Genomic DNA, 24,310 nt, shown 5'->3' with positions numbered 1-24,310 from the left:
GAAAAGAGCATATTTTGGTTTCAGCATGCAAACAAAGATATTCGATATATTGCTTCCAATGCAACAAAGTTGATTTAATCGGTATACAGTAGGTACAATAACTTGAGGAGGAAGTAAAGACTTGTCACAAGTCCTCCGGCATCCGGAGTCCTCTGGCATCCCTCCACCAATAGTTTTATTATGTATTAAAAATTATATCAGCATTAAAATGATATAAGCCTAGCATTAATTATGGATTAAGAAGCTGAAGGCGAGTTTTGTGCTTAAGTCCTCCATCAAGGACAGCAAGACAAGTTAGATATTTAGTAAATCATGATTTGAATACATTATTTATTTTACTCTGAAAACATATTAGAGGTCTAGCATAGTATAATCCAAGGCCAAAAAGCACCCCCACCCCCTTTGAATGTACAGTTAACAAAATAGTACCATCAACAAGAGTTATCAATCTATTTTTCACATATTCACCCATCCTCTGAGTCTTGAGGTTATGAATATCATTATGAAAAAATGCCTGCAGAAATATGTGCCTGATGGTGGGTTGTGGGCCGTGACAGTGAGCTCTCTCCTTCTGCATAAGTGTCAAACTCACTCAATAATACTATCAAAGAGTACTTAACCTTATCTGAGTTTCACAGTGTGATTGGCTACACACTGATGGAGTTTGTCCAAGAGTTTGGGAAATGTGTTACTATCTGAGAGGTAGATAAAGAAAGAGAGAACTTTAGTGGCAGAATAGTCAGCAGTCTCTAGTGAGTTAGGTGGACCTTGGGAAGCTCCCTAACCCTTTCTCTAAGTGGACTACAGGGAGACGCTGATAACAAGGTAGCGGCACTCTGTGAAGTCAACAGAAGGAGAGAGCAAGGGATTGTAGATGTTGAAAGCATGATAGAGTTCCACAGGAGTTCCAGGTCAAGGATGTAATGATATCTTCTTCCATTTGTAAGGAAGAGAGAGAGATGTTATACAGTACATGATAAGTCTGCACAAGACAGAACTGTTTGTATGATATATCTGATAGTGTGTGTGTGTCTGTCTGTCTATGTATACACATAGGTCTCTGCTTTTGTGTTTATTCAGTTCTGCACAGTTCTAAACTTACAGTGCTGTATGTGCACCTTTTGCCATGTGAAACCCCCAAGGTTAATCTTTGATCAAAATAATGCCATGAGATAATGAGCAATAAGAAATGAGAAGACAGCTGAATGTTAGAAAATTCTGAAGAAAAGAACAGTCTGTGAAAGCTTCACAAATTAAAGCTTCACCTTTTAAGTGAAAAATCTGAAGCCTTTTCATTGGAATGACAGCTGGAAAAAGCAGATAAAGGTCCTTTCAACAAAATAATTATTGTTAAAATTATTTTCGAATAACCTGTGGTCTTAAACGTAAATTTCCATACAGATCTCTGGCCATTGGGCAGAACAACTAAAAAAGTGTTGCTTGTTTCATAAAAAAACATTGTAAATTAATGAATATTTGTTCTTAATTGTCATTAAGAGTAAGTTATGTTTGACCAATGTGTAAATAAACAAATAAATAAATATATATATATAATTTTATTTGTCCTTTGCAAATGAAATGGTACCACACCTTGTCACTGACCCTATAATCGAAAATGTGACAATCCAGCTATTTAAATATATTTTTAATCAAAATATAAAACTTTAAAAAAATAAAATCGCATAATTAATGAGAAAAGCAGGTTCCATTTAAGACTTATTTGCAGTAATGTTGTTGTGCGGGGTGGAGGGGGATAGCATGGGCATATTGGGTGTGCTAACTTGATCACAGCTGTGTCATGCTAATGAGACCCTCAGGGCTGGGCTGGGCTGGACTGCTCTTTGTTGCGTGTCTCCCATAAGACTTGATCTGAGGTGATAACCTTTGTTTTACACTGGGCCTCCTACAATACTGCATTTGGGACAGGTGTGTGTGTGTCAAAGGATACGGGAATAGTTACATGAAATCTTCCCATAGAGAACAATATCCCCCCCAGGGAAATTTTGAGTGTTCGTGATTTGTCAAATTGTTCATAAAATGTCTTAAAGGAGCTGTGAACAAAGGATAAATGTTTCCAACAAACAAAAGCCTCACATTTACCATCATCAGCTTATAGATCAAGTTGTTGTCTTTTTTTTATTAGGAAACATACAGTATATATAGTTTCTCATTAAACAGTTACTAGTTTTTAATGAGAGGTGCCATGTGCGAGAGTGTTAGTAGACCCACTCCACAGCTAGTGAGCATGAACAAGTATATCTGTGGGCTTTTATGTGTGTGTAGGTGTAAAGCCAGCTATATTTCCTCTCATCCTCTGTTCTCTGTCAGATGATAGCTTGGTTGGCACTACAGATACTGGCAGTGTTGAGGAGGTGCTTGACTTTTCGTCCCCCCAAGCTTTCACACTCCGCCTGCAGCACCTGGCCACTTTGTTGACCTGCTTTTAAAGCCCTATCCACTTGTCTCAATCACCAAAAATAACTGCACCCCTCTGAAGAACTCTTTGCTTCTTTCCGTGTTTCTCTCGCTTTTTCTCTCAAAGTGTGAAAGCACTTATGTAATGCGTTCACTATTTTACTATAAAAAAAATAATATAATATATACATATTAATAAATTATCAAAGTCAAGATAATTTAATCTCAGTCTCATCGAGCAGCGATATAATAGTCCTCTGGTCATTTCTTGTCACTGATTGATTGATTGATTGATTGATTGATTGATTGATTGATTCATTCATTCATTCATTCATTCATTCATTGATTCATTCATTGATTCATTCGATTCATTCATTCGATTCATTTGATTCATTCAAACACATTGATTCATTCAGGAATGAAATGAGACATTGAATCAATCACTCAACTGAATCCTTCAAGAACATTGATTAATTCAATAATGCCACTTCTGCTGTGGCTTCGTTTGGAACATTGGAGGAGCAAAAACAATGTAACTGGCAATTGTGTCTAAAATGTAAGGGCCTAATTACACCTGGTCACTTCATGCATGTTCTCTGAATGGATAGCTATCCGATCGTGAAAATGCCATCTGAAACGCTTTCGAGACAGATTTAAATCCGATCACTCGAACGACTTCAGGAGGTGGTCTGAGACGCATTCCAGATGAAACTGGAAAAGTCTAAATGCATCTGGTTGTTGAAATCACATATGTAAATTTTACTCTATAATAAACATGTGAGAGTGTGTTATAGGCTATATGACATGTTATAGCCAGATATGACAGCGCCACTGCAACACACATTGCCACAGATGAGTAGCTGAAAGTAAGTTCCAGATGCTCATTTGTGATCTTCACACACAGATCTTCATTTGTGTGTGACGGAGGGATTCCTGCTGCTGTTTTTATTCCTTTACACATTATCCGCACATACAGCGGGCACATTTAGCCCAGCACACAGCAATGTTTTGGATGTTCGGTAAGTTCTATCGTGAAATATTCGTATCAAGCCGACCAATCGGGTTGCGAACATATCCCTAGCTTTTTGTTTATTGACCTGTTGTATAAAAGCAATAGTCCTTCTCCCAATGAAACGTCAGACTCTTATGGATCATAAAATGTTCTCCATTACACCATTTTTATGGAGAGTCTAACATACACAAAGAGGCCCCATAAATGTTTTAAGCCTTAAAAAATAATCCAGATTCTCTTTAAATGTGTACTTAACCTGTCTCTGAACCTAAGAGTGGACACAGCTATTGATTCCTTAGACAACATGGAGAAAAGCTCAGCAAAGTATTGCTGCCAAGTTTTTTCAAGAGAGCTCTCATGCCCCTGTGGCTTACCCCCGGAGCTTTTCAAATAGCTGTGATAGGCAGCTGTGTCCCAAACAGGCTTATGAACATATAACACCCTCTCCTAACACACACACACACACACACACACTCACACTCAGCTGCGCTCAAAACAGGCTTATACACACTCACACACTGTGACAGCCAGCTGAGTTCTCAACAGGCTTATGTGCCACAGGTTCCTGTGTGGAATCTCTTTCTTCTTTATGGTGAGATTATAGTGAATCCATCAGTACAGATGCAGATTGGATTGGGAGGCGAATCCCTAAAGAGAAGCTTTTCTTTACCCATCATCTCTGGCAGCTCCCAAATCAAAGTGTTGGATTAACGGTCACAGATCCACAAGCACTAAGTCCTTTTATATGGATATATATCATTCATTACCTGCACATTAGCATCTAATATATGCTATTTCTTTGAGCAGTGTGTGAGTCAGCACGGTTATGCCAAGGCTCTTGATTGGAAGATATTACTTTTACTGGAACAGAAGCAGAATTTCTAAGTGCTTATTGTCTCTCTCTCTCTCTCTCTCTCTCTCTCTCTCTCTCTCTCTCTCTCTCTCACACACTCACACGCACGCACGCACGCACACACACACACACACACACACACACACACACACACACGCACGCACACTCCACATACAACAGGCTAGGGCCAACTGCCAAAACCTCCATCTTTCTTACTCTTGTTTTCATTTGGCGACAGTGCTCATGTCTGCATTTGTCTCTTTTGATAAGGCCTTTCATCCTGTTTGCATTGATTACAGCCTGACAAGTCACTCTGATACACCATGGCCCATTCAGCCGAGCGCTGCACACTGAAGCTATTGTAAGCAGGAATGTCTCTTTTCAGGCCCCAATCCCACGTATGAAAGCACGTCAATAATCCAGAGACAGAGGCGCCCCACAATGCATGCACACCATCAGAGTCGAAACCTAGTTTTCTGCTCCACTACCAGGGAAATCAAGCAAAGAAGAGAGAGGTAGGTAGAGGAGGGTTGTGTGGATGAAAAAACAGGAAGGCAGAGAATGAGAAAGAAGCATTTCTCACATACTGAGGATAATCCTGCCAGCTATCATTTGGAGATACATTAGCATGAAAATACAAAGCGTGTTTGTCAGAACAAAGGTGCGAATGAACAGACACTTGGGTATGAATCAGTTGTGCGTCTCCACATTGCGGCTAAATACGTTCGATCCTTTAGCAATGGTTATATAGCAACACATAAATATACAGTGAAATTAAACTGTTGCAGGTATACGACAAATACTTGGTTTTATAGCCAAGGCAGTAATTTGAAAAGAGAGGTGGGGTGCAGTCTGTCATCTTCAGCTGTTACTATGGTCATCAAAATAGACTTGACAGGACTTTGTTAGCCCTTGTCTGTGGGTTGAAAACTCATTGACTCTCACTTTTGTTGTATTATATAGACCTTTTTTAGGGGTCACTGAGCAAGCAGGAAATCTCCATTATCTCTGTGCACACCAATGGTACACAAGTGGCTTGAAGATAGCTTACTCTTCATAGAAGGATGTCTGCCATTAACCCAGTTTAGCATTTTGAACATTTCTGTAATTCCAGGAGAGAAAAAAACAAAACAATCTTATATTTGTGCACTGTCACAAATGTTGATGTACAGTTCTCTTAAGTGTTAAAACAGTAATGCATAAATTATGGCTCTCTTTGTGACTCCATGCTCCATCCCTGATTCCACTCCTGACATTTGATCCAGCCAATAACCCTCCCAAATAGGATGGACAAAAGTTTACAGTTTAATCGAACAATGGTTGGCTTTTTCACAGATCTTTTGTATTGAAATGACCCTGAAGTCCCTGAGTGCAAACATCTTAAATGTGTCCAATTAGACAGAAGCTTCAGTTTAACAATGCATTCCATGATCAGATATCTCAGATTTGTGTTTTATACAGCAGATGTCTAATATTGTTATTTTTTTTAAATGACTAAAAATACATAAATAACAATGGAGGATTATTAAACATATCAGATTATATCCCTATTTGGTGAAAACAAATAAAGCCAGAAACAGTTGACTACGATGAACCAGCCTTTAAGTGGAATAAATGTTTTGTTTTGTGGTAATGCGGCTTGCATACATAGGGAAAAAAATCAAACTGATATTTAGCCCCTACTAGCTTTTCCCTCTTTTGTTTTACGCAGGGCTCTTTTTACCACATGGTAGTGACAGATTGTTTGAGCTGGAAGGAAAAGCCATTCGAAGCTAATTAAGCAGCCATTCCAAGCACTATTCGCAGGCGGGAGGCTGAGAGGCACAGGCATTTGTCAGCGCTCTACCCCTCGTGGGCTTGATTGACAACTTAGGTCTCGAACTGACAACCCGTGTCGCTCTAAGCCAATCAGATGCAGGCCAGCGCTCTGATTGGTCGGCGGGCGCAGAACAACGAGCCGCGCCCCACGTGGGTCTGAGCAACACATGATAGGTTGGGGTTTTTTTTCGGTCGCAGACGTGGGCATCATGGAGGGTGTTGCTGAGCAGACAGCGTGAATCAAGTAATGAGGGCTGATTTCACAGATTATGCTGTTAATTTGAGTTACATTCAGAATCGGTAGCATAACTATACATTGGCAATGAGGGTGCCCTCTCGCATCACTGTTATAGGCGTCCTTGGAAGGGATAAAACTGGACATTTGAAGGATGTTTAGGCTCATACCAGTCGCTCATTTTTTTAAAAATCAGTGACGAGTTCGCAGTTTATTGAAAATATGACATTAAAACATTATTCATGAAACGTCAAAGTAATTATAACCAGAATTAATGAAACTTACAACTGCTTTTCGTTGAAACAGCAGTAGCCAGCAGCAGTCATGGTCATAAATCAGTGAATAAAAGCGCAACAGACAATTTCGCTTGTAAAATGTATTTCTTAGGCTACAATCTATCTCTTGAGATTTCAGTTTGTGGCTAGACTTCGAACAATCGTCGCTCATGTAAGTTGTTTGTCTACGGGGAAAGCAACCTATTTTAGAGCCAAAATGGCGAACATGAGGTCAGATTTTGATTGGCCAATCAGCACGCGCAGAACAGGCGTGACCCACGTGGGATCCCAGGTTTGATTGGTCGGTCATGGTGAAGTCCTTTTCGAGATTTGATTGGTCGCGTTCGGTTGTTCTCGCGGTAGTTGAGCCCGCGTGTCAGTGGGCAGTCTGTGTGTGGTACTGCGAGTGTTGGAGAAACTAGGCAAAGCGATTGAGAGCGGCTGGCTCGTACGAGGCAAACTTTTCACAACCAGACCTTTTTAAACAAACAAGCAAATAGGGATTGGGGGAATTTTCCAACAACCACAATTCTGCGAATTGTGTTCAAGCGAGACACGAGTCTCAACAGAGGAAACCATTCTCGAAGCGGTTGTAGGCGCTGCTTTTCTAGGGTTGGGATTGATTCCCAACCAGCGCCTAATACTGATCGTATAAGGTCACGAGTGGAGGACTTCGACGTTTCCGCGGAGAAAGGAATTAATGCTGTATTTACATTCGCGGAAAAGGATTTTATGGAGACTAAAGGTAACGCGGAAGATAACTTTCAAAAGAATCCACTTGTAATCTAGACTGTTTATTTAGCAAATGAGCGCTCTTCGTGCTTTATTTTCTCTGTTCCTGTTTTCCAAATTGCAGAGCTGCTATTTCGTATTCACTTCGAGGCTCGATTGTGATAAACGGAATAAATGTATTTTTTTTTTTATCTGTTTATCGAGGAATTGCTAGGTTGCTGTATGTCTTATCTCGCGTTTTTGACAGTGTTCTGTAATCTTGTCGGGTTACATTCAAGCAAACAGCAGTCAGGTAATCTTGTTATTGCGAGAAGACTTGTAAGCAGCTTGTTAGTCGCAGCTCGCAGCGCAAATGACAAGCAGCAAATGTGTGTTTGACTCACTCTACACAACTATTCTGTGTTTACAGCACACGCGCAGCTGAATGCTTGACTCTTATTGGAGATAATGAGCCAACGCGATGTGTTTTTGTTTTGCTCATCGGCTCTGTGAAGGATAAAGGGGTTAAACCGGGGGAAAGGAGTGCGAGAAGCGCGTGGATCGGGTGGACCGACTGGGCTTTGTGTGTCCGCGAGTGCAGGGAGGGGTGACGGACGGGCTCTCGCTCATCTACTCGGATTACTGAAGAACGACACATCCCCTGGATCTTCACTTCAGAAAGGATACATTCAGGATGTATCCGCAGGGCCGGCATCCGGTGAGTAACATAAATTATATTGATGCATTGTGTCCAGCGCCGCGCGAGCGCGTTACCTTTTCGACCGTTGAGCTCGTGATCCACGCGCACTATTGTGTCGCGTGACGTTTCTCTCGCGCGGCGTGTCCTTTTATTTCTGCTAAAACTTAACAATAATGTGCTCTTCTGGGTGTCCGTTAACTTGCTTCTGAACAGTTGTACGTTTTCATCTCACTTTAAAGTAGAAAAAAAATGAATGGAAAAAACTGGAAGGAGGGGGATCAGTTGCTAGTTTTTCTCCGGGGCTGTTTAGACGCAGTGACCCGTCTGTGTCGCGCCGACCGCTGCTGAGTGTTGGAGGCTGTTCCCACTAGAGTGTCCAAACCACCGACAGGCCGAGCTCGAGGGAGCGCCTGGGCACTTCTGACAAACCGCAATTCAGCTCCGATGAAATATAATTTCCTTGAAAATCGGGAAGCATGAAATGTGTTATTGACACCCGTGGTTATAGCCATGACTTGTTCAAAAACACAGTGAAAGTAAAACCTGAGACCTATATGGACTGCTGTAAAATGGAGAAGGTCGATGTTTGTTTTGGTAATAGTGGTAGGAAGTCAAAGCTGCAGTGACACATTAAAAAACAGTTGGTATAATAGCATATTGCATCAGTGACTAGGTTAGATTATATGAATAATGTGAGTTGTATGGTTTACAGCAGTTTACATAAATGAAGGCTGTTATTTTTCAGGCACCTCACCAGCCTGGTCAGCCAGGCTTCAAATTCACTGTAGCAGAATCTTGTGACAGGATCAAAGATGAATTTCAGTTCCTTCAAGCTCAGTACCACAGGTAAATATTGCTGTTAATCACCTATATGATGATACATTTCACACCTGTTACCTGTAGACTCAGAGACGGTTCTGATTCTGCTTTAAGTCTGTGTAAATCAAATACAGCATCAGTGCAACCTTAAGCCTGGCAGTTGTAATAACAGAGTTAATAAGTAACTATAACCATATTAAACTATGTATTATGTAATTTACTATTATATACAGTAGGCTAACTGTAATAGTGGTTTAATGTTTTATTTGTAATTTCATTTAAACGACTGTAAAAACAACATTAGTATTTGTGTCAGTAAATCCCATGTGTATGTTGGAACTCATTCCTTTTCTTTCTCTCTTCTTACAGTCTTAAAGTGGAGTATGACAAACTGGCAAATGAGAAGACAGAGATGCAGCGACATTATGTCATGGTAAGAGCAAGTTTGTTTTTAATCTGAGGTCTGCTATCTGTTGTTCTTTTGTTCCATGAAAACATCAATAGGGCCACCAGCCAGCTATCTGAGCTAATGTTTAGTATCCACTACCTCTATTTATTGTGTAATAGCGTTTGCATTGATTGCACCGAAGGATCAGTGGTGAGATTATAAGAGTGTGGGTGTTTTTATTTGTTGTAAAATGCCTGGTGGGTGTTTTGGGCAGGGAGTTACTTCTTGTTCCATCTTCCAGGTGCTGAGTGTCTCTTGATTCGAGTAAGAAAAAAGGCTGGCTTGCTCAGTCTAATCAGGTTTAGATCTTTTTGTTATGAACGGCATTTAAGGGTGTAAAGGACGACGATTGTTGGGCTGTCGTTGATCTTCTCAGGTAGCCAATTGAAAATCAATCAATCTATGCATTTATACAATTTAAGTGTATAGTTGTTTTTGGCTTAAATTACTACCCAGCTGAAACATTATCAACCTTCAGGATGATTTCAGTCACTCAATGTTGGCTCTTGTGTGCAATTCAAGAATCACACTAATATTAGTGTGGCAGAACACCTTTTACTAGAAGTCCAGTGAGTAGAAACTGAATTCCATCAGGATGTGATGTAACAGTACACAGGTTGAACAGTGTTAACTGAGCTCTACTCTCTCTTATCTTATTTGAACATGCAGTAGGTATTGACTCAACATGCTGGCACCTTTGTTAAATATTATTTTTCGGAGGAATGCCGTGTGGTAAAAAGGCCACCACCAGATAAACTAACTGAAATACACAGACATGCTCCAAGAATTTTTTTTTTTGCCTTAGTTGTTTGGAATAGTCTAATCGACTATTTTTAGTGTCGAAAAAGGACTTTTATCTTGAGATGACACCGATGCCTGTGAGGGAAAATAAATGTTTCTTAGAGATGAAAAGGGTGTAGAAAGAGAGAGTGAAGGATAACAGATGAGATGCTTATTTGTCAATCTTTGCTTAGTTTGTTTTTAAGAGCTGTTGTTTAGTAACTATTTTGAGAACTCTGCTTCCATGAATGGTAGTGGTGCTGACTGAGTAAATAGTAAGTGGTCGCTAAATAAGTGTTAGCAGAGAGATTCATAAACATTGCTCTCTACTCCTATAATCAGGCAATGATCTGTGTCTTAGCTTTGTGTACATAGCTTTTTTTTTTTTTTTTTTTGTCTGTTAAACTAGGAAATAAATTGAGAGACAGGTGCTACTGTAGGCAATATCATAATATTATTACTTGTGTGCTGAATGCATTTCTCATTTTCTCTTGCAGTACTATGAGATGTCCTATGGGCTGAACATTGAAATGCATAAACAGGTATGTCATGTACTCTGACACTATTTTCGTTGTGCATTGTGTTTGCTTCATTTGTGTTTTTTTTGTTTTTTTGTCTGTTGTTTTTTTGTTTTTTTAGCACGTGTCCTCTGCCATGACAGTCAACGAGTTTGTCTGGTCAAAGAGACGACAATAACACAGCAGGGTCTTTGCAGACATTATTGGACAGTGTAGGGGTTTTGAAAAATGTTCTGCAGCTTAATAGCTTTTTTTTTTTTTTATCTGTCAGAGTCTGCAAAAGGCGCATGCACAAAAACATGCAAGTATATGGTTGAGTAGTGATGCATATGATTAAATTGATTACAGTGGTCAGAGGCATAGTGGTTAGTGCCTAGTTTGAATCTGGCTTGTGCAAGTTTGAATTTGTTTCCTGAATCTGTTCCCCTTTCTTGTTTTTGTTTCCTATGCTGCCCCTATAAATAAAAGTAGCCAAAAGAGGTGTCTGCACATAACAGAACTAAAAAAAAAAACGAAAATCAAGACAAAGATGGAGGCACAGACAGAGGCCGGCCCAGTTAAAGGTCATTAGGTCAGCTTCATCTAGCAGGAATTGTTATTTAACCTTTTTTAGTAATTGATGTGAATGGTGGCCATTACAGGCTGCACTAATTGTTGGCAGCTTGTATGTTTTTTTTCTTTTCTTCCTGAAACCGATTGATTGGTTTTGTAACAAATGCATTTTATGCATTTTAAAGGAGAGAGAGAAAGAGAAATTGAGGAAATGGGGGTGTTGGTTGGTCTATGTCATTAGTAGTGGTATGATGTATAGTCATATGAGGAGGGCTCAGTTTGAAGAGGCCCTTTATGGTTCTCACCCTGAGGCCTCACAAGGTTAATGGTATCAGTGTGAGGGTGGTGAATTGGAACAGTATGCACGATCCATCAGCTACTCCGTGTTTGTGTGTGTGTGTGTGTGTGTGTCTGGGCCACATGTCTCTCTCTCACAGACACTGCATTTTCTGAAAGGTTTTGTCAGGCACTTATCTCCAGCTGTGAGAGAGACTGAGAGAAAATGAAAAGGGAGGTGCAGGGGCTTTGCGCAAACAGGTTAATCGACTGGTTTTTTTTGTTTTTTTGTAGAGCCTCTCTTTTGTTTATCAATAGAGCCCTGACTGAGTGGACTCAAATGCATGAATTATTCATTGGAGCATGTACTCCCTGTTCTTTCTGGAGTTAGTGATGACAGCAGTCTAATAACACAGTCTACCCTTCATGTAGTGCTTTTGGCTGGAAAAGAACGGAAGGAAAATGCACATAGGTGCCAGATTTGCCATGTGCTTTCAGGATCCACCAGATTCAGAATACTATTAAATAACTGTTTTATTAACGCGCTTGTGAGTTTGTATTGGTGCTGATTTTGCGGTACGTTAGAGCCCCGGGCAGGATGGTGCGTGTGCGGCCATGAGGGGAGGGCTGGCCGTGTGGGGGCAAGAACTGGACGGCTGTGCTTGTCAGTGTAGCCCTTAAATTACTGAGCCTCAGAGGCCCCTGAACTGTTGTCCCTCTGTGTTTAACACAGTTCCCTCTGTCTTCATTTTCTTCCTCATTTTGTCCTGAAGTACTCACTGCTGAATGTATGCAGAACTAGTGTGTGTGTGTGTGTGTGTGTGTGTGTTATCATTGGTGTGGCTGTATTTGGTCAGTTCTTTGTGTGCGCACACACACTAAGCCAGATTCATTAAGTGAAGCTCAGTCTGTGGCCTTAGAGGGTGAGAGAGAGCAAGGAGGGGGGTTGAGACAGGCAGCGGGGAGGGAACTTGTTCAGATGAATAATTTATTCAGGATTCCAGGAATTGTTTGCCAAGGTGATGATGGTCGATTTGATTCTGAGCCAAAGCAAACTGACTCAGAGCACACTGCAGTCTCTCTTCAGAAGTGTTTGTGTACATGTGAGTGACAGAGTGCACCCACATTATTATGGCAGGCCAGTGAGCGTCTTAAATCAAAAAGTGCAGACAGGGTTATATTATAATTGGTGGTTGACCGATATATCTTATATATATGATATTCTGCTTGTTTTTTTAAATATCGGAGTTGCCCAATAAGTTTTTCTATTTTGCCAATGTGTCGGAAATGAGGAATTTTATTTTGACAGAGCTGAGAACAGTGCCTAAGCACACTCTTATTCTCTGTCTTCATTAGTTTACGGTCTCTGTTCAAGTTATTAGATAGAACTGTTAAAAAAAGAAAGTAAACTGTATACGAAAAAGTATTGCTTTTATATTATTAATAATAGAAAGGCAAACACTATAATACTTTATCATTTACCTTTAGCGTTCAGCAAATATGCATTTATATAATTTAAACATCTTTGAATATCTAATAAACATTTCATTTCACAAATCTTGCAGACTTGGTCAAATCCATCTGTGAGATCTTCTGAAGTGTGCATTTCTGCAACTTTAAACTCTTAATTTCAACTATATTCAATTGTCCACTGTCATATTTATGTCATTTTCACTGTGTGCTGTATGTAAAATTAGTGTTACCTTGTCTTTGTTTGAAAAACATGATTCCCAGTACCCAAATTATATATATTGTTTTATTTCTAATTAAATAAGTGATATAAATTATAAATAGACAGCCACCCTGTTCTCTGAGATCTTGGCATTGGCCATCAAAAAATAATTGGTCAACTGCTAATTATATATTTTTTTGGACCAGTTTGAAAGAGACACTTTTTTTTTTTTTTTAGCTTATTGAGATTAATCTGTGTGGGTAAAGCCGGGCGTACACAGTATGATTTTTGCAGTCGTACGAGCTTGCAGGTGATTTTTATTTTTTTTTAATTAAAAAAATAAATAAAAAATTCTCTCGGGAGAAATCGCGTGAAAATCGTTGATGCTCGCATTGTACAGAGCCGAGTAACTTACAAGCACCTCCCGATAATTTTCAAACATGTTAAATTTCACCAAATCATTTGCTCACTAGTCACTAGTATTTTTCTTTTCTTTCTTTTTTCTATCCGAACCTATAGCAGCAGCATTGAAAGTTACAGTCTCCGACGTGTTTAGCATTAAAAGCTCATGCGATTGCCATGCAGGACAGTTGTGCCGTGTACCAGCTGCTTTGACGCGATTATCAGGTTAACTGACTTGTAACGTGTGTATTGACTCACGGCCTCCCGAGTGTCCAAACTCACACAGTGTACGCCCACCTTTATAAGTTGGGACACAACTTATATTTTATCTAAACAAAAATAAATGGTAAAATCAATTGCTTTAAATGAAAGAAGTAACAACAACATTATAATTTTCAGCGTGGAATTTACGTTTTTATTAAATTATAATTAATTAGGGTAATTCCTTTAAGGACTAACTTTAAATGAGCACTTTTTTTGTATCACTCGCAGTGAAAAATCCATTATTTTCTGACATTTTAAATGGAGACCAAAACTGATCAATTTTAAGTCCCTAATATTGAACGTTTAACCTATTATTATTATTATTATTATTATTATCATTATTATTATTATTATTATTATTTACTCTCTCGAAATAGCTACACTGAATATGTTATGTTATTGGACAGTGCAATATGCAATATGTAAGTCTTGAATATAGATACTGTAGTGTTTGTGTGTGTAATTTTAGGCCACATCTGTCTCTCAGCTCTGTTCACTGAACCAGGTGGTCGTGTCTGTGTCCTTTGTGTCCGGCTTCAGCAGATGAATGCACAGAGAGACACAAACATCACTAAACAGTTCTAACAGGATTTGTGCTGCATATGCAGCAAGGGCAAGACAGAGACACCCTGTACAGACGACTCCTGCTCAATGCAGCCTTTCAGCCCGAGGGAAGCCAAGGGTTAGAGGAGTCTGTGTCAGGCGGGAAGGAATGAACTCAAATCTGTAAATGCTATTGAGTGCTTTCATTTATTTGTTAGCGCGACTTATCTGTGAAGAATGTATATGTGGCTTTTTATGTTTGAGTGAGCATGTAAATGTAAGTTCAACCATCCAACTGACTCTTTACTTTCTCTGCCTGTCTCTTGTCTGTAATTGTTCTTTGAGTCACAGAGAGAGTGCAGCTGTATGTGTGTTCATTTGTCAGTGAGTGGCTCTCCTTCAGTGTGCAGTTGTTTTGCAGCATATTTAATCCTCATCAGTGTCTCCCTGCACTCAGCTCGTACCCACAGCAACAGGTAAATGGGTTCTGGCGTGCCATTGACATTGGGCTGTGTGTGAGAGCTCTTCACATACTGCTTGACAGCGCTGAGCACCTGGGATTGTGAAGCTGAGCAGAAAGCCTCTCTCTGCTGAAGGGCCTTGTTTTCACTCCCTGGCCCTATTTTTTATCAGCCTGTGTGGGAGTGTTCTGGTTCTGTTCAGCAGTTCCACACTTCCTGTTCTCTTCCCATGGTGCAGTGGTTCAATCTGAGGTTAATGTATGTAGTATAGTTTGTGTGAAGTGATTCGGATTAAAATCCTTTTGGCTTGTTTTATGGACTCTGTCAAGTGTGAATCACACAAAAACATTCACAGGTCACATTTTGCCTTTACTGTAATGTCTGGGTCACTTTTCTGTTTACTATTTTGTTTGTTCTTTGGTAATTCCTTTAGTCTTCCCTAAATTGTATCATTATTGTCTTTACTGTAATAGCAGTAAAGTATTTTTGTATCATCATAATAAGATTAGAGGATAAAATGTGATTTAATTGTCAATGTGTCACAATACAAAAAGTCTTAAGATAATTAAGCATAGATATAGGGCTCTTTTTTTCAATTCTGATTTTGGCTTCCAATGATTATGAAAACAAGATAATAGGGCTGGGTGATATGGCCAAAAAAAAAAAAAAATCCGATTTACGATTTCCTACTTAAAATCAATCTGCAGATGACAAATAAAGATTGTTCAAAACAAGTTTTAACTTAATTTTGTTTTGATTTTCCCTTCTGGGATTTGATCTGGATTTCCAGGGTTAAAGTACAATCAGAAACAACAAGCCAAAAATACAGGATGGCAGGCCCTGCCTTTGTAAACAGTGAAAATGTAACATAACATAACGTAACATAACATAAAATGGGTGGATTGGGATTGGGGGTGATGTAAAAAACAAATAAGTTTTTTAAATAAGTGTATTGTGATTTGTCAAAACATTTGGTTAGTGTCACTAAGTAAGTTAGTGACAACACAATGTTTACATGGTACAATGACTGGTATGCTACTGTTTTTATTATTGCTTGACACAAATTTCACAATTTCAATTAAATTCTTGTGATTTGATTCTGATCTTGATTCAATATCGATTCCTTTGGATAAATATTAGGTACAGTATAAGTGTAAATTTATGCACCTATAAATTTTTCTCAAAAAAAGAAAAATCGCCTAATTCTGTAAACATACAGAGCCCTGTCAGTTGGTATTATTATTAAAGGTTAAAAATAACATCTCAAATTAAATGTTTTTTTTTTAAATAATATTTTAATGATATAGGTAAAAATGTAATAAATAGGCTATGTAATATAGTTATCATATTTAGCAAAATACTCTATAGCAATTCTCCTCTCTATAGTAAGTCTAACTAACATGCTATGGTCATTAAATGGCTTTCCTGAGGTAAATGTAACGTTACGTGACATATTGTTCTCCAGCTGTCTTATGGACCTCTTTCCGCGGTTGAAAAACTTTCGATTTTATCACATTTCGGTAAGTTGAACTGTATCTTTCAAATTACCTATATTCGTGTTTATTAACTAGTAGTAAAGAGTAACAGACGATCGGTTCACGTGCCGCTTGAACTGAGATCTGTCAGCGATCTGTTACGTCACATTTACAAGCGCCAAAACGGTGTTTGCTGTTTGAATTTTGTAATTAAATTGATAGAATCTGAGAGCTGAGAATTTGTTTCATAGCAATAGTAACCTTTTCTGTCGGTGTCCTGTCACCGTCCTCTTTGCTTCGCGATTTTTCTCTGCATGAGAAAATGGATGTGTGGCGTGAGAGCGTGTAAAAAGTGACAATTGCGTGAGACTCACGGTGAATTCGTGCGAGTTGGCAGCCCTGCGGATTCAGTTTGTAAATGTTTTTGGTGGGTGTGCTTGTGCTGCCCTGGTCTTGTTCATTTGCCATGTTGTTTGTGTATCTCTATGGCAAACGCTGAGCCCGTTCGGAACTACGGGAGCCCTGAGGGGAGCGTCGGCGGATGTAAAAGAGAAAACGGATTTTCATTCAAACAAGTCGACGTAAACTACACATTCGAGTTAATCGATTTATCGCCCAGCCCTACACGATAATCGAGGTAAACCAATTATTGTGCCGCTGGAGCATTCCGTCCAGCGCATCTTCCTTTCCTTCACAGCGGTACACTTTCATTCCTGTCTTGTGTGCGCACGCGGATAAGTAAGTAGGCAAGTACACACAAAAAAAAAGAAGAAAAAAAAAAACTTTTTGGAGAGTATTCACGTACAGTGGGATATGTCTTAAGTAAATGTACAGAGTTGAGAAAGATGATGCGTGTAACCGTATATTGGATTTGTGCATTAGCTCTTAAAGTAAATGCAGCCTAATTTTCCTGCTGCATCTGTCATTAATGATAATCACACGACAAATGACAAAAGTAATTCAGTCAAGATCAGTGAGTGAATTTGCCTAAGTTGCTTTAAGGATTAATCTACATTTAAATTAATGTACAGTTAGACACAGTACAGTATGCAGTGTTATATGCAGTGTCATTTTCACATTTGCTTATTAAATTTGGTTGTTGTAACTTGTAGGCTATTACTTTGAATAGAGCACTGCTTATTTAATTTGTATTTTTGCTCTGTTGTATTTATTTGTCTGGTTTGATTGTAATTAGTTTCTTTATTTTCTTTGTATTGCTGACTGTTTACTTGTATTCTGTAGTTATTTTTAGGACCTTATCTTACATTAGTAAAGCTAGTATTAGTTTTTGCTAAAGTAAAATCATTTTACTGATATTTAAAATGACTCGTATCGTGAAATAAGACTTTCATCATATCATCGAGCTGTAATTGTGTTAAATACTTGTGATTTCAATATTGACCAAAAATAATCATGATTGATTTTTGCCATAATCGAGCAGCCCTACATAGACACTATTCCTATTATAAGATAGTATTCCTTGCATCATGTCTCGCTTAAAGGTGTGTTTTTGTTTTTGTTTTTTTTAATGTAGATATTTGTACCACACTCTGCAATTGCTTGATCCAAACCGGCATCACAACAGGAGCCTGTTTGCTAAAGCAGGTGCTCACTGCTCTCCTGTATTTGAATGCTGTGGTACATGGTGTGTTGTGTACTAACAAGTCTTGTATGCTGTTTATTAATGGAAAAGTCTCTTCTGATAATTACTGTGGAATATCTTCTCCTTTGGACAGTCACCAGGGGTTTTTGGCTCAGATGTAGGGGTTGTTTCTCAATCTTCCCTTTCTTAACACACACACACACACACACACGCGCTTCACCCCACCCATGAAAGACAAGCCGTTACTCCCCCCTCCCCCTTCTGCTCCCTTTCATCCCACATTAATTTGCTGAGTTGATCTGATCGACAGGCCGAAAATTCAATTTAATGACCTGCCCCTGTGCGCATAATATGATTTTACTGCCTGTTATGGTCAAGCAGAGCTCCAATTTACATAATGATCTGAGGGAGAGATAGGGGTGGGCCGGTTGCTGTGGCAACCTGAGAGTGGCATACAGGAATGGAAGCCAAGGGGAGGGTGTGAAATGATAGAGTGAGCGAGGAAAAAGAACCTCAGCGTATGGCTTGTGTATGAGGGCAGGCAGCGTTTTTATGCTCTAATATTTCTTTTTTAGTTAGATGCCAACAGATTGTTGTTGTATGTGTTTGTTTTGTGAAAGAGTGTGTGTTTGTGTAGCAAAGCTGAGCCGAAAAAGCGTTAATAGCTCAATGACTCTGAAGGGGTGTGGAGAGGGCTTAGATCCTTTGTTCACATCCCTAGAGACAGTTCATCACAGGTCAGAACACATCCACTCTCACCCGCTCTAAAGAGAGACCGAATCCATCAGAGTGCCAGGGTCAGCACCCTCCCACAGGCACAGAGGTCACACTGCCAAAAAATGAACGGAATGTGGTTCTCAGTGAAAGAAAGAGAAATTTATCTCCTCCCTCACCTGCTGGGCCATCTGCTCCAACCTATAATCAATTTGTTCACTGCCCCATACTTCCTCTCCCCCCTCCCTCGTGCTCTCCTTTCCCTTCTCTCCCTTTCATCCTGAAGCGTTAGCATTGCTCATGATGAAATATAGCTCTTGGGGACTTCAGGTAACTGTGAGTAATGCAGGAGAACCAGAGCATGTTGGCTGATTACCCTGTCTGTCTCTCCATATCAATAAAAGTCATTTTGAATATTGCTGTAGGGCTCCGGTTCCTCGCCTCCTGCGCTGCTGGAATGGGAGCATGGGGAAAAATGGTAATTGCTCAGTATTGCCATCGTTAATCTCCCAGCACCAAATCAGCATTAGCATATTTCAGCATCTTAATGAAATAATCTGTCTGGGTAATGAGGGGGTGGTGGGGGGGTTGAGGCCAGTTGAGGCGCCCCCCCCCTTTCCTTTATATCTCCTTCTCTCTCCATCTCTTGGCCAGATGGGCAACCCAGGCCTTCTGCCCATCTTGGCCTGGCAAAGCTGTGGATTTGGCCAGATCTGTTTCAGTAGCAGTGTGCTGGAGCGCCGTTTGGCTTTGTGAGCCACACACACCATATTAGCCCTCAAAGAGCCTCTTGTTCATTATGCGCCAAATCAAACACATGGCAACGTTAGCGAAAACAGACGTATCTGAAGTTTTTACTTCATTAATCAGGAGTTCTGGAGGTATCCCATCATGCCTCGTTTAGATCCGCGGAGGCTTGATTAGAGCATTCAGCAACGTGAAAGTAATGTAAGGGTGTTTGAGTGCATGCTGTCGGAAATTAAGCACATTTGAGTGATTAGAGAAGATCTGACAACATTCAATAACGTACTGTTTGTATGTCTCTTTTTTTTTCCCCCTCTCTTTCAGACTGAGATTGCCAAACGGCTAAATGCAATTCTTGCTCAAATAATGCCTTTTTTGTCACAAGAGGTAAATATTCTCCATCTTTCTTCATAAAATGAGCTGTTTGCCATTATTTCTGTTAGCCCACCCATGCTAATTTTCTGTGTATTAATTTGTCTTTTCTCTTTCCTCAGCACCAACAGCAGGTCGCACAGGCTGTTGAACGTGCTAAGCAAGTGACAATGACCGAGTTGAATGCCATCATCGGGGTACGTGGACTTCCCAATCTGCCTCTCACCGTGTGTATACCCCTCTTTCTCCTTCATTTGACCAGGGCCAGGGACAAACCTGCACACAAGCAGCTCAGTGTACTAATGCATTCATGCCTGGCTCCTAAATGACAATTGGATTTATAGTCTGGTAATAAAGATCAAATTTGCTCTCTAAGAAGCAGTTAAATTAGCCTACTCCCACAGGTGGGGTCAAAGGTGATGCATCAGTTGTAATCCTCCAGTGTAAAACCTTCAATCCAACACGCATCACCTCAGCAGCTCCTAAACAGTCCAAGGACAAATCCGTGATTGCTAGAGCCATTTATACTAGTGTTATGGGAGGAGATCAGGATTGTTGGTGTGTCTTAGTCCCATCAATCTCCTGCTGCAGATTTGCTCCTGCCCTTCATGGTCTTATTTTTACTTTGTTTTAATTTGTAATGTGATGTTTACACCATTTTGTTTGCCTTTTTATGCCATTGTTTTTGTCTTATCAATATGTGCTGATCTGTGTGTCTGTTTGTCACATTTGAGAGGCATGTGGAGAGAGACATGTTTGGGCTTGTGTAGTTAAGCTCTTGTTTTGATCACACAAAGGGGAGAAGTCTAATTCTGTTAGGGTTGTCTGTGATTAGCCATGTTAAATACTTTAAAGAGCTTGTGTTAAGGAGCATTGAGAAGCTTCCTACTCACTTGGGCAACACAAATATTACTTGAATTACAATCTTTGATTGTAATCCAGAGATAACTCTGTGAATTTAAAAAAATATATATAAATTATGCATTTCTGTAGGTCAGTAGACTATAAACCGAAGTACTCTTGCATGCGCAGTCAAGCAAACTATGGCAGGTTTTTGCATAGTCGAGCAGCTACAGTCTTCATCTTTTTGTCCAAATATACATGAGACAGTGTGTAATTAAATATCTGAAGATGCGTGTTGTCTTTGTCGTTCAGAGCAAGCGCGGTTGTATTCTGACCGTGTATTCATGCTTGACAGTCTAGGTCTGTCTAGTCTGAGTTTTCAAAAACCCAAACTAGTACGATTTCTGCCAGAATAAAGGACCATTCACATAAAAAACAAACTATAAAGATTACTATAATGTAATATTAGTGTCCTCACCAACTAATGATAGTGCTTTGTTTATTATAAAAGTGCACACAGTTATGCCGCCGTCTGATTTAAACGCTCAGGCTCTTTAAATTCCAGTGGATTCTGTTTGGCTGTCAATGTTTTTGTTTATCAGATGGAAAAAAATAATATCTAAAAGTGATTCCAACATGCTGCCATTTTGTTACTTGAATGTGCGAGGCTTCTGGTGTCATTGACATCCTGTTATTTCAGCTGTACAAAAACAATCCGTTATGCTGCTTTATTTCAAACTGGTATTTATCATATTGTGTTAATGTATTTAATCATAAACACACTGGTTTGTAGCAAATAGTTTACTGTTTACTGCACTTTGTTATTCTTCTAGTATTTTTCCATAGTGGCTAATGAATCAAGTCTCGCACATTCACAGAAAATATCTTACTTCTGCATTGAAAAATAAGGTGGATAATTATCGTCCTTGTGTGAGCGGGCCTTAAAGCGTTTGCATTTCATTTAAAAAGACAAATTATTGTTTTAGTTCAATAAAACCTTGAATGTGCATGTAAAAGTTCTTGGTTTGTCTCCTGTGGTGAGTGTGGTTACCCAGCTTTGATTAGCCTTGGCTGGGCTAGTGGGTAGGAGGTCCTGAGCTGGGTCAGGACAGCCAGAGCCAGATATTGGAATTCAATTAAGGCAAATGAGCCAAGACTCTGACCCCTGTTTTCAAGGTAATTGCTTCCTCGAATCTGCCTGAATGCAACTGTCGACGGGGCTCCATCATTTAACAGCTAGCCATTCAGCAGAGCAGCTTGGCAAGAGGTGGGGGAGGCATGGGGGCAGGGCTTGTTGCTTCTGCTCACACATACACACACTTAGCAGTCACATGGTCATCATGATAGTGGATAAATAGATGTAGTCAGGCAGACACTTGCCACACTGTTGCAGGAATTAACACACATCCTTATAGGCTTGGGGAAAAAAACAAGCTTTTATTTGTTGGCTAGTGAAGATGGCAGGAGATCAATCTGTGAGCCCTGGTGGGGAGGAGGAGGGGGGGGTCATTAAAGATTCACTGTTAATCAGGAGCCAGCAGCGTTTGGCACGGAGAGAGAGGATAAGGAAGATTGTGAAAGGAGAGAGAGACATTGTGAGAGGGAGTGATATCCACAGGGAGGGGCAGAGGCAAATAAGTGGGTTAGCAAGAGGATAGAGACGCCCATGAAAGCTTTAGTCTGCGGTACGACTGACCTGTTAAATTGGTAGTGCTGTACATGTATGTGGCTTTGCTAGTAAGTTACTGCCGTTATGTTGATGCTGTAGAAACAGTATGAATAACACGCGCACACACATACACTTGCATGTTACATACATTAGGGTTGCACGATTATTCAAAATAGAGTTGGAAACGAGAAATGGCTTTGTGCGATTATCAAAATGTAAGGGCTGCGATATAATTAAATGGGCGCTGTGTTGAGCATGGCACTGTTCTTTTTGTTCAGTGTTTTTAGTGTGGCTTGGTTCAGGACTAATACACTGTAGTAACCTCCTGTTTTGTTTTTCATTTCAATTAGTTGTAGTAATACAAATACATTTCAAAATTATGATTATTATTTTAGTCATATTGATGTATAATCACAAAATATTTGACCAAATTGTGCAGTCTTGCAGACAGGCAAAGCAAACCTGGAGCTTTTATGTTGCATTTTAAATTGCAATCACAATTTTTATCAAAGAAATTGCAATTTGTTAACTTGATCTCCTCTTGAAATTAATATTAATACAGGTGTGATAAAGCCAAACTGGACCTTAATTTCATAAGTCAATGTGAATGTTAATGCTTTTCATGTTAAACATTAGTGGCTGACTCTGAGGTTTGCTGCTGGTTTGCTCTGTTTTGATACAGAACACCAGATTCACTTTGCATACTGTTTCTGTTCATTTGCATTTCAGATTTCACACTAGCAGCATAAATGGCCTCAGTCTGTCTCAAAACATGTCTTTTAACAATAAAGCCGAATGTTTAGCCAGTTATTTCCCACTTTTAAAATATCAGCGGATTACTAATGGGGATCAGGGTGTTTTTCTAGGAAGGTTAAGGGTGTTCAGCAATGTGTTGAGGTTAGAAAAACACACATTTAAATAAAAGCACCCTTTATTGCTAAAATAGTATTGGTCAGAATGGTATGCCTGGGTAGATTTGTGAAGTAGTGATGTGTTATTCATGAGTGAGCGTGTAATGACATGCTCGTCTCTTTTCTCTCATCAGCAGCAGCCTCATGCTGTCTACCCTGCTCTGATGGTCAGTGCTAAAGAAGCTGAGACCCCAACCTTCTTTAGATCCTAACACCTTTGTGTTATTTAGTGTGTTTATGTTCTGCATTGTGCTTCTTTTAGTCAAAGCAATGGCTTTTTACTGCGAGAATAGTAGTGCTTGCTCGCACATTTTATAAATATATATTCTATATTTATGAGTGCTGTTTACATTGAGAATGCAGGACTGCTGAGACATCAATAAAATGTATTTGATACATGTTTTGTTTGCTTAAAAGAAGAACTGAATGCATTAACTAAATGCATTACATTTTGCATGAGAAAAATATTTTTGTATTTAGAGCCTCAATTCTGCATAAATTAAATTACTATTAGTTGTCTATTCACATGTCTAATATGTATGTACACTACTGTTCAAAAGTTACCTTTTTTTTGTTGTGAGCAAAAGACTTCCTTTTACAAAGGCTGATCAAAATTGTTTGATCAAAAAACTAGTAAAAATGCTAATATTTTGAAACATCATTATAATTTAAAAATAACTTTTTTTTAAAATGTATTTTAAAATGTGATGGCAAAGCTGTATTTCCAGTAACTATTTCTCCAGTCTTCAGTGTCACGTGATTTCTAATACGATTTCTTATCACATTTGAAAATTAACAGCATTTTCTTTATATATATTTATATATCTATCTTTTTTTTTTTTTTTTTGTAACATTATAAATGCCTTTTCTGTCAATTTTCATCAGTTTAATGCATTATTTCTGAGCAAAAATAATATTTTGAAGCTTTTGAATTGTAGTGTATTTCAGCTTTTAATCTGACAATAAATGTCAGTATTTTTGTTAACACTATATGGACTAAATTAGTTTGATTTACAGTTATTACTTAAGAACTGATTTGAACTGAATTGGGTTTTTTGCAGTTATTACTTATGTGGGTGTGTCTGTCTTTTGTAGATGTGGGAAGCTCATGTGCAATGTATGTATGTGTCACAGAACCGTTAATAAAGCAAATTTATATTGGTTATAAATTATGTAATTATAACACTGTACAATTAAGGGAATTAAGATGAATGAAGAATGACAG

At 39.2% G+C, this 24,310-nt stretch overlaps 1 protein-coding gene across 20 annotated transcripts in view; it reads left to right on the top strand.

Moving 5' to 3' along the window:
• The first annotated feature begins 6,986 nt into the window (after positions 1–6,986).
• The window catches only part of tle3b (TLE family member 3, transcriptional corepressor b), a 34,754-nt gene continuing 17,430 nt past the window's right edge, over positions 6,987–24,310 (top strand). For 4 of the 20 annotated variants that reach the window (XM_084108842.1, XM_084108843.1, XM_084108841.1 and 1 more), the window contains exons 1-7: positions 7,013–7,353; positions 7,750–8,037; positions 8,765–8,865; positions 9,208–9,271; positions 10,564–10,608; positions 19,615–19,677; positions 19,785–19,859. In XM_084108842.1, the coding sequence (XP_083964968.1) occupies positions 8,014–8,037; positions 8,765–8,865; positions 9,208–9,271; positions 10,564–10,608; positions 19,615–19,677; positions 19,785–19,859 (372 nt within the window). In that variant the 5' untranslated portion in view covers positions 7,013–7,353; positions 7,750–8,013. Of the gene's footprint in view, positions 7,354–7,749; positions 8,038–8,764; positions 8,866–9,207; positions 9,272–10,563; positions 10,609–19,614; positions 19,678–19,784; positions 19,890–23,219; positions 23,253–24,310 lie in introns of all 20 variants that reach the window. The other 16 variants (XM_084108846.1, XM_084108849.1, XM_084108833.1 and 13 more) reach the window with 9 other exon arrangements.

This window comes from Abramis brama (genome assembly GCF_963993115.1).
Source record: "Abramis brama genome assembly, chromosome: 3".
Lineage (NCBI taxonomy): Eukaryota > Metazoa > Chordata > Actinopteri > Cypriniformes > Leuciscidae > Abramis > Abramis brama.
The sequence above is the reverse complement of the archived record's forward strand: the minus strand, read 5'-3'. Positions and strand labels throughout refer to the sequence as shown.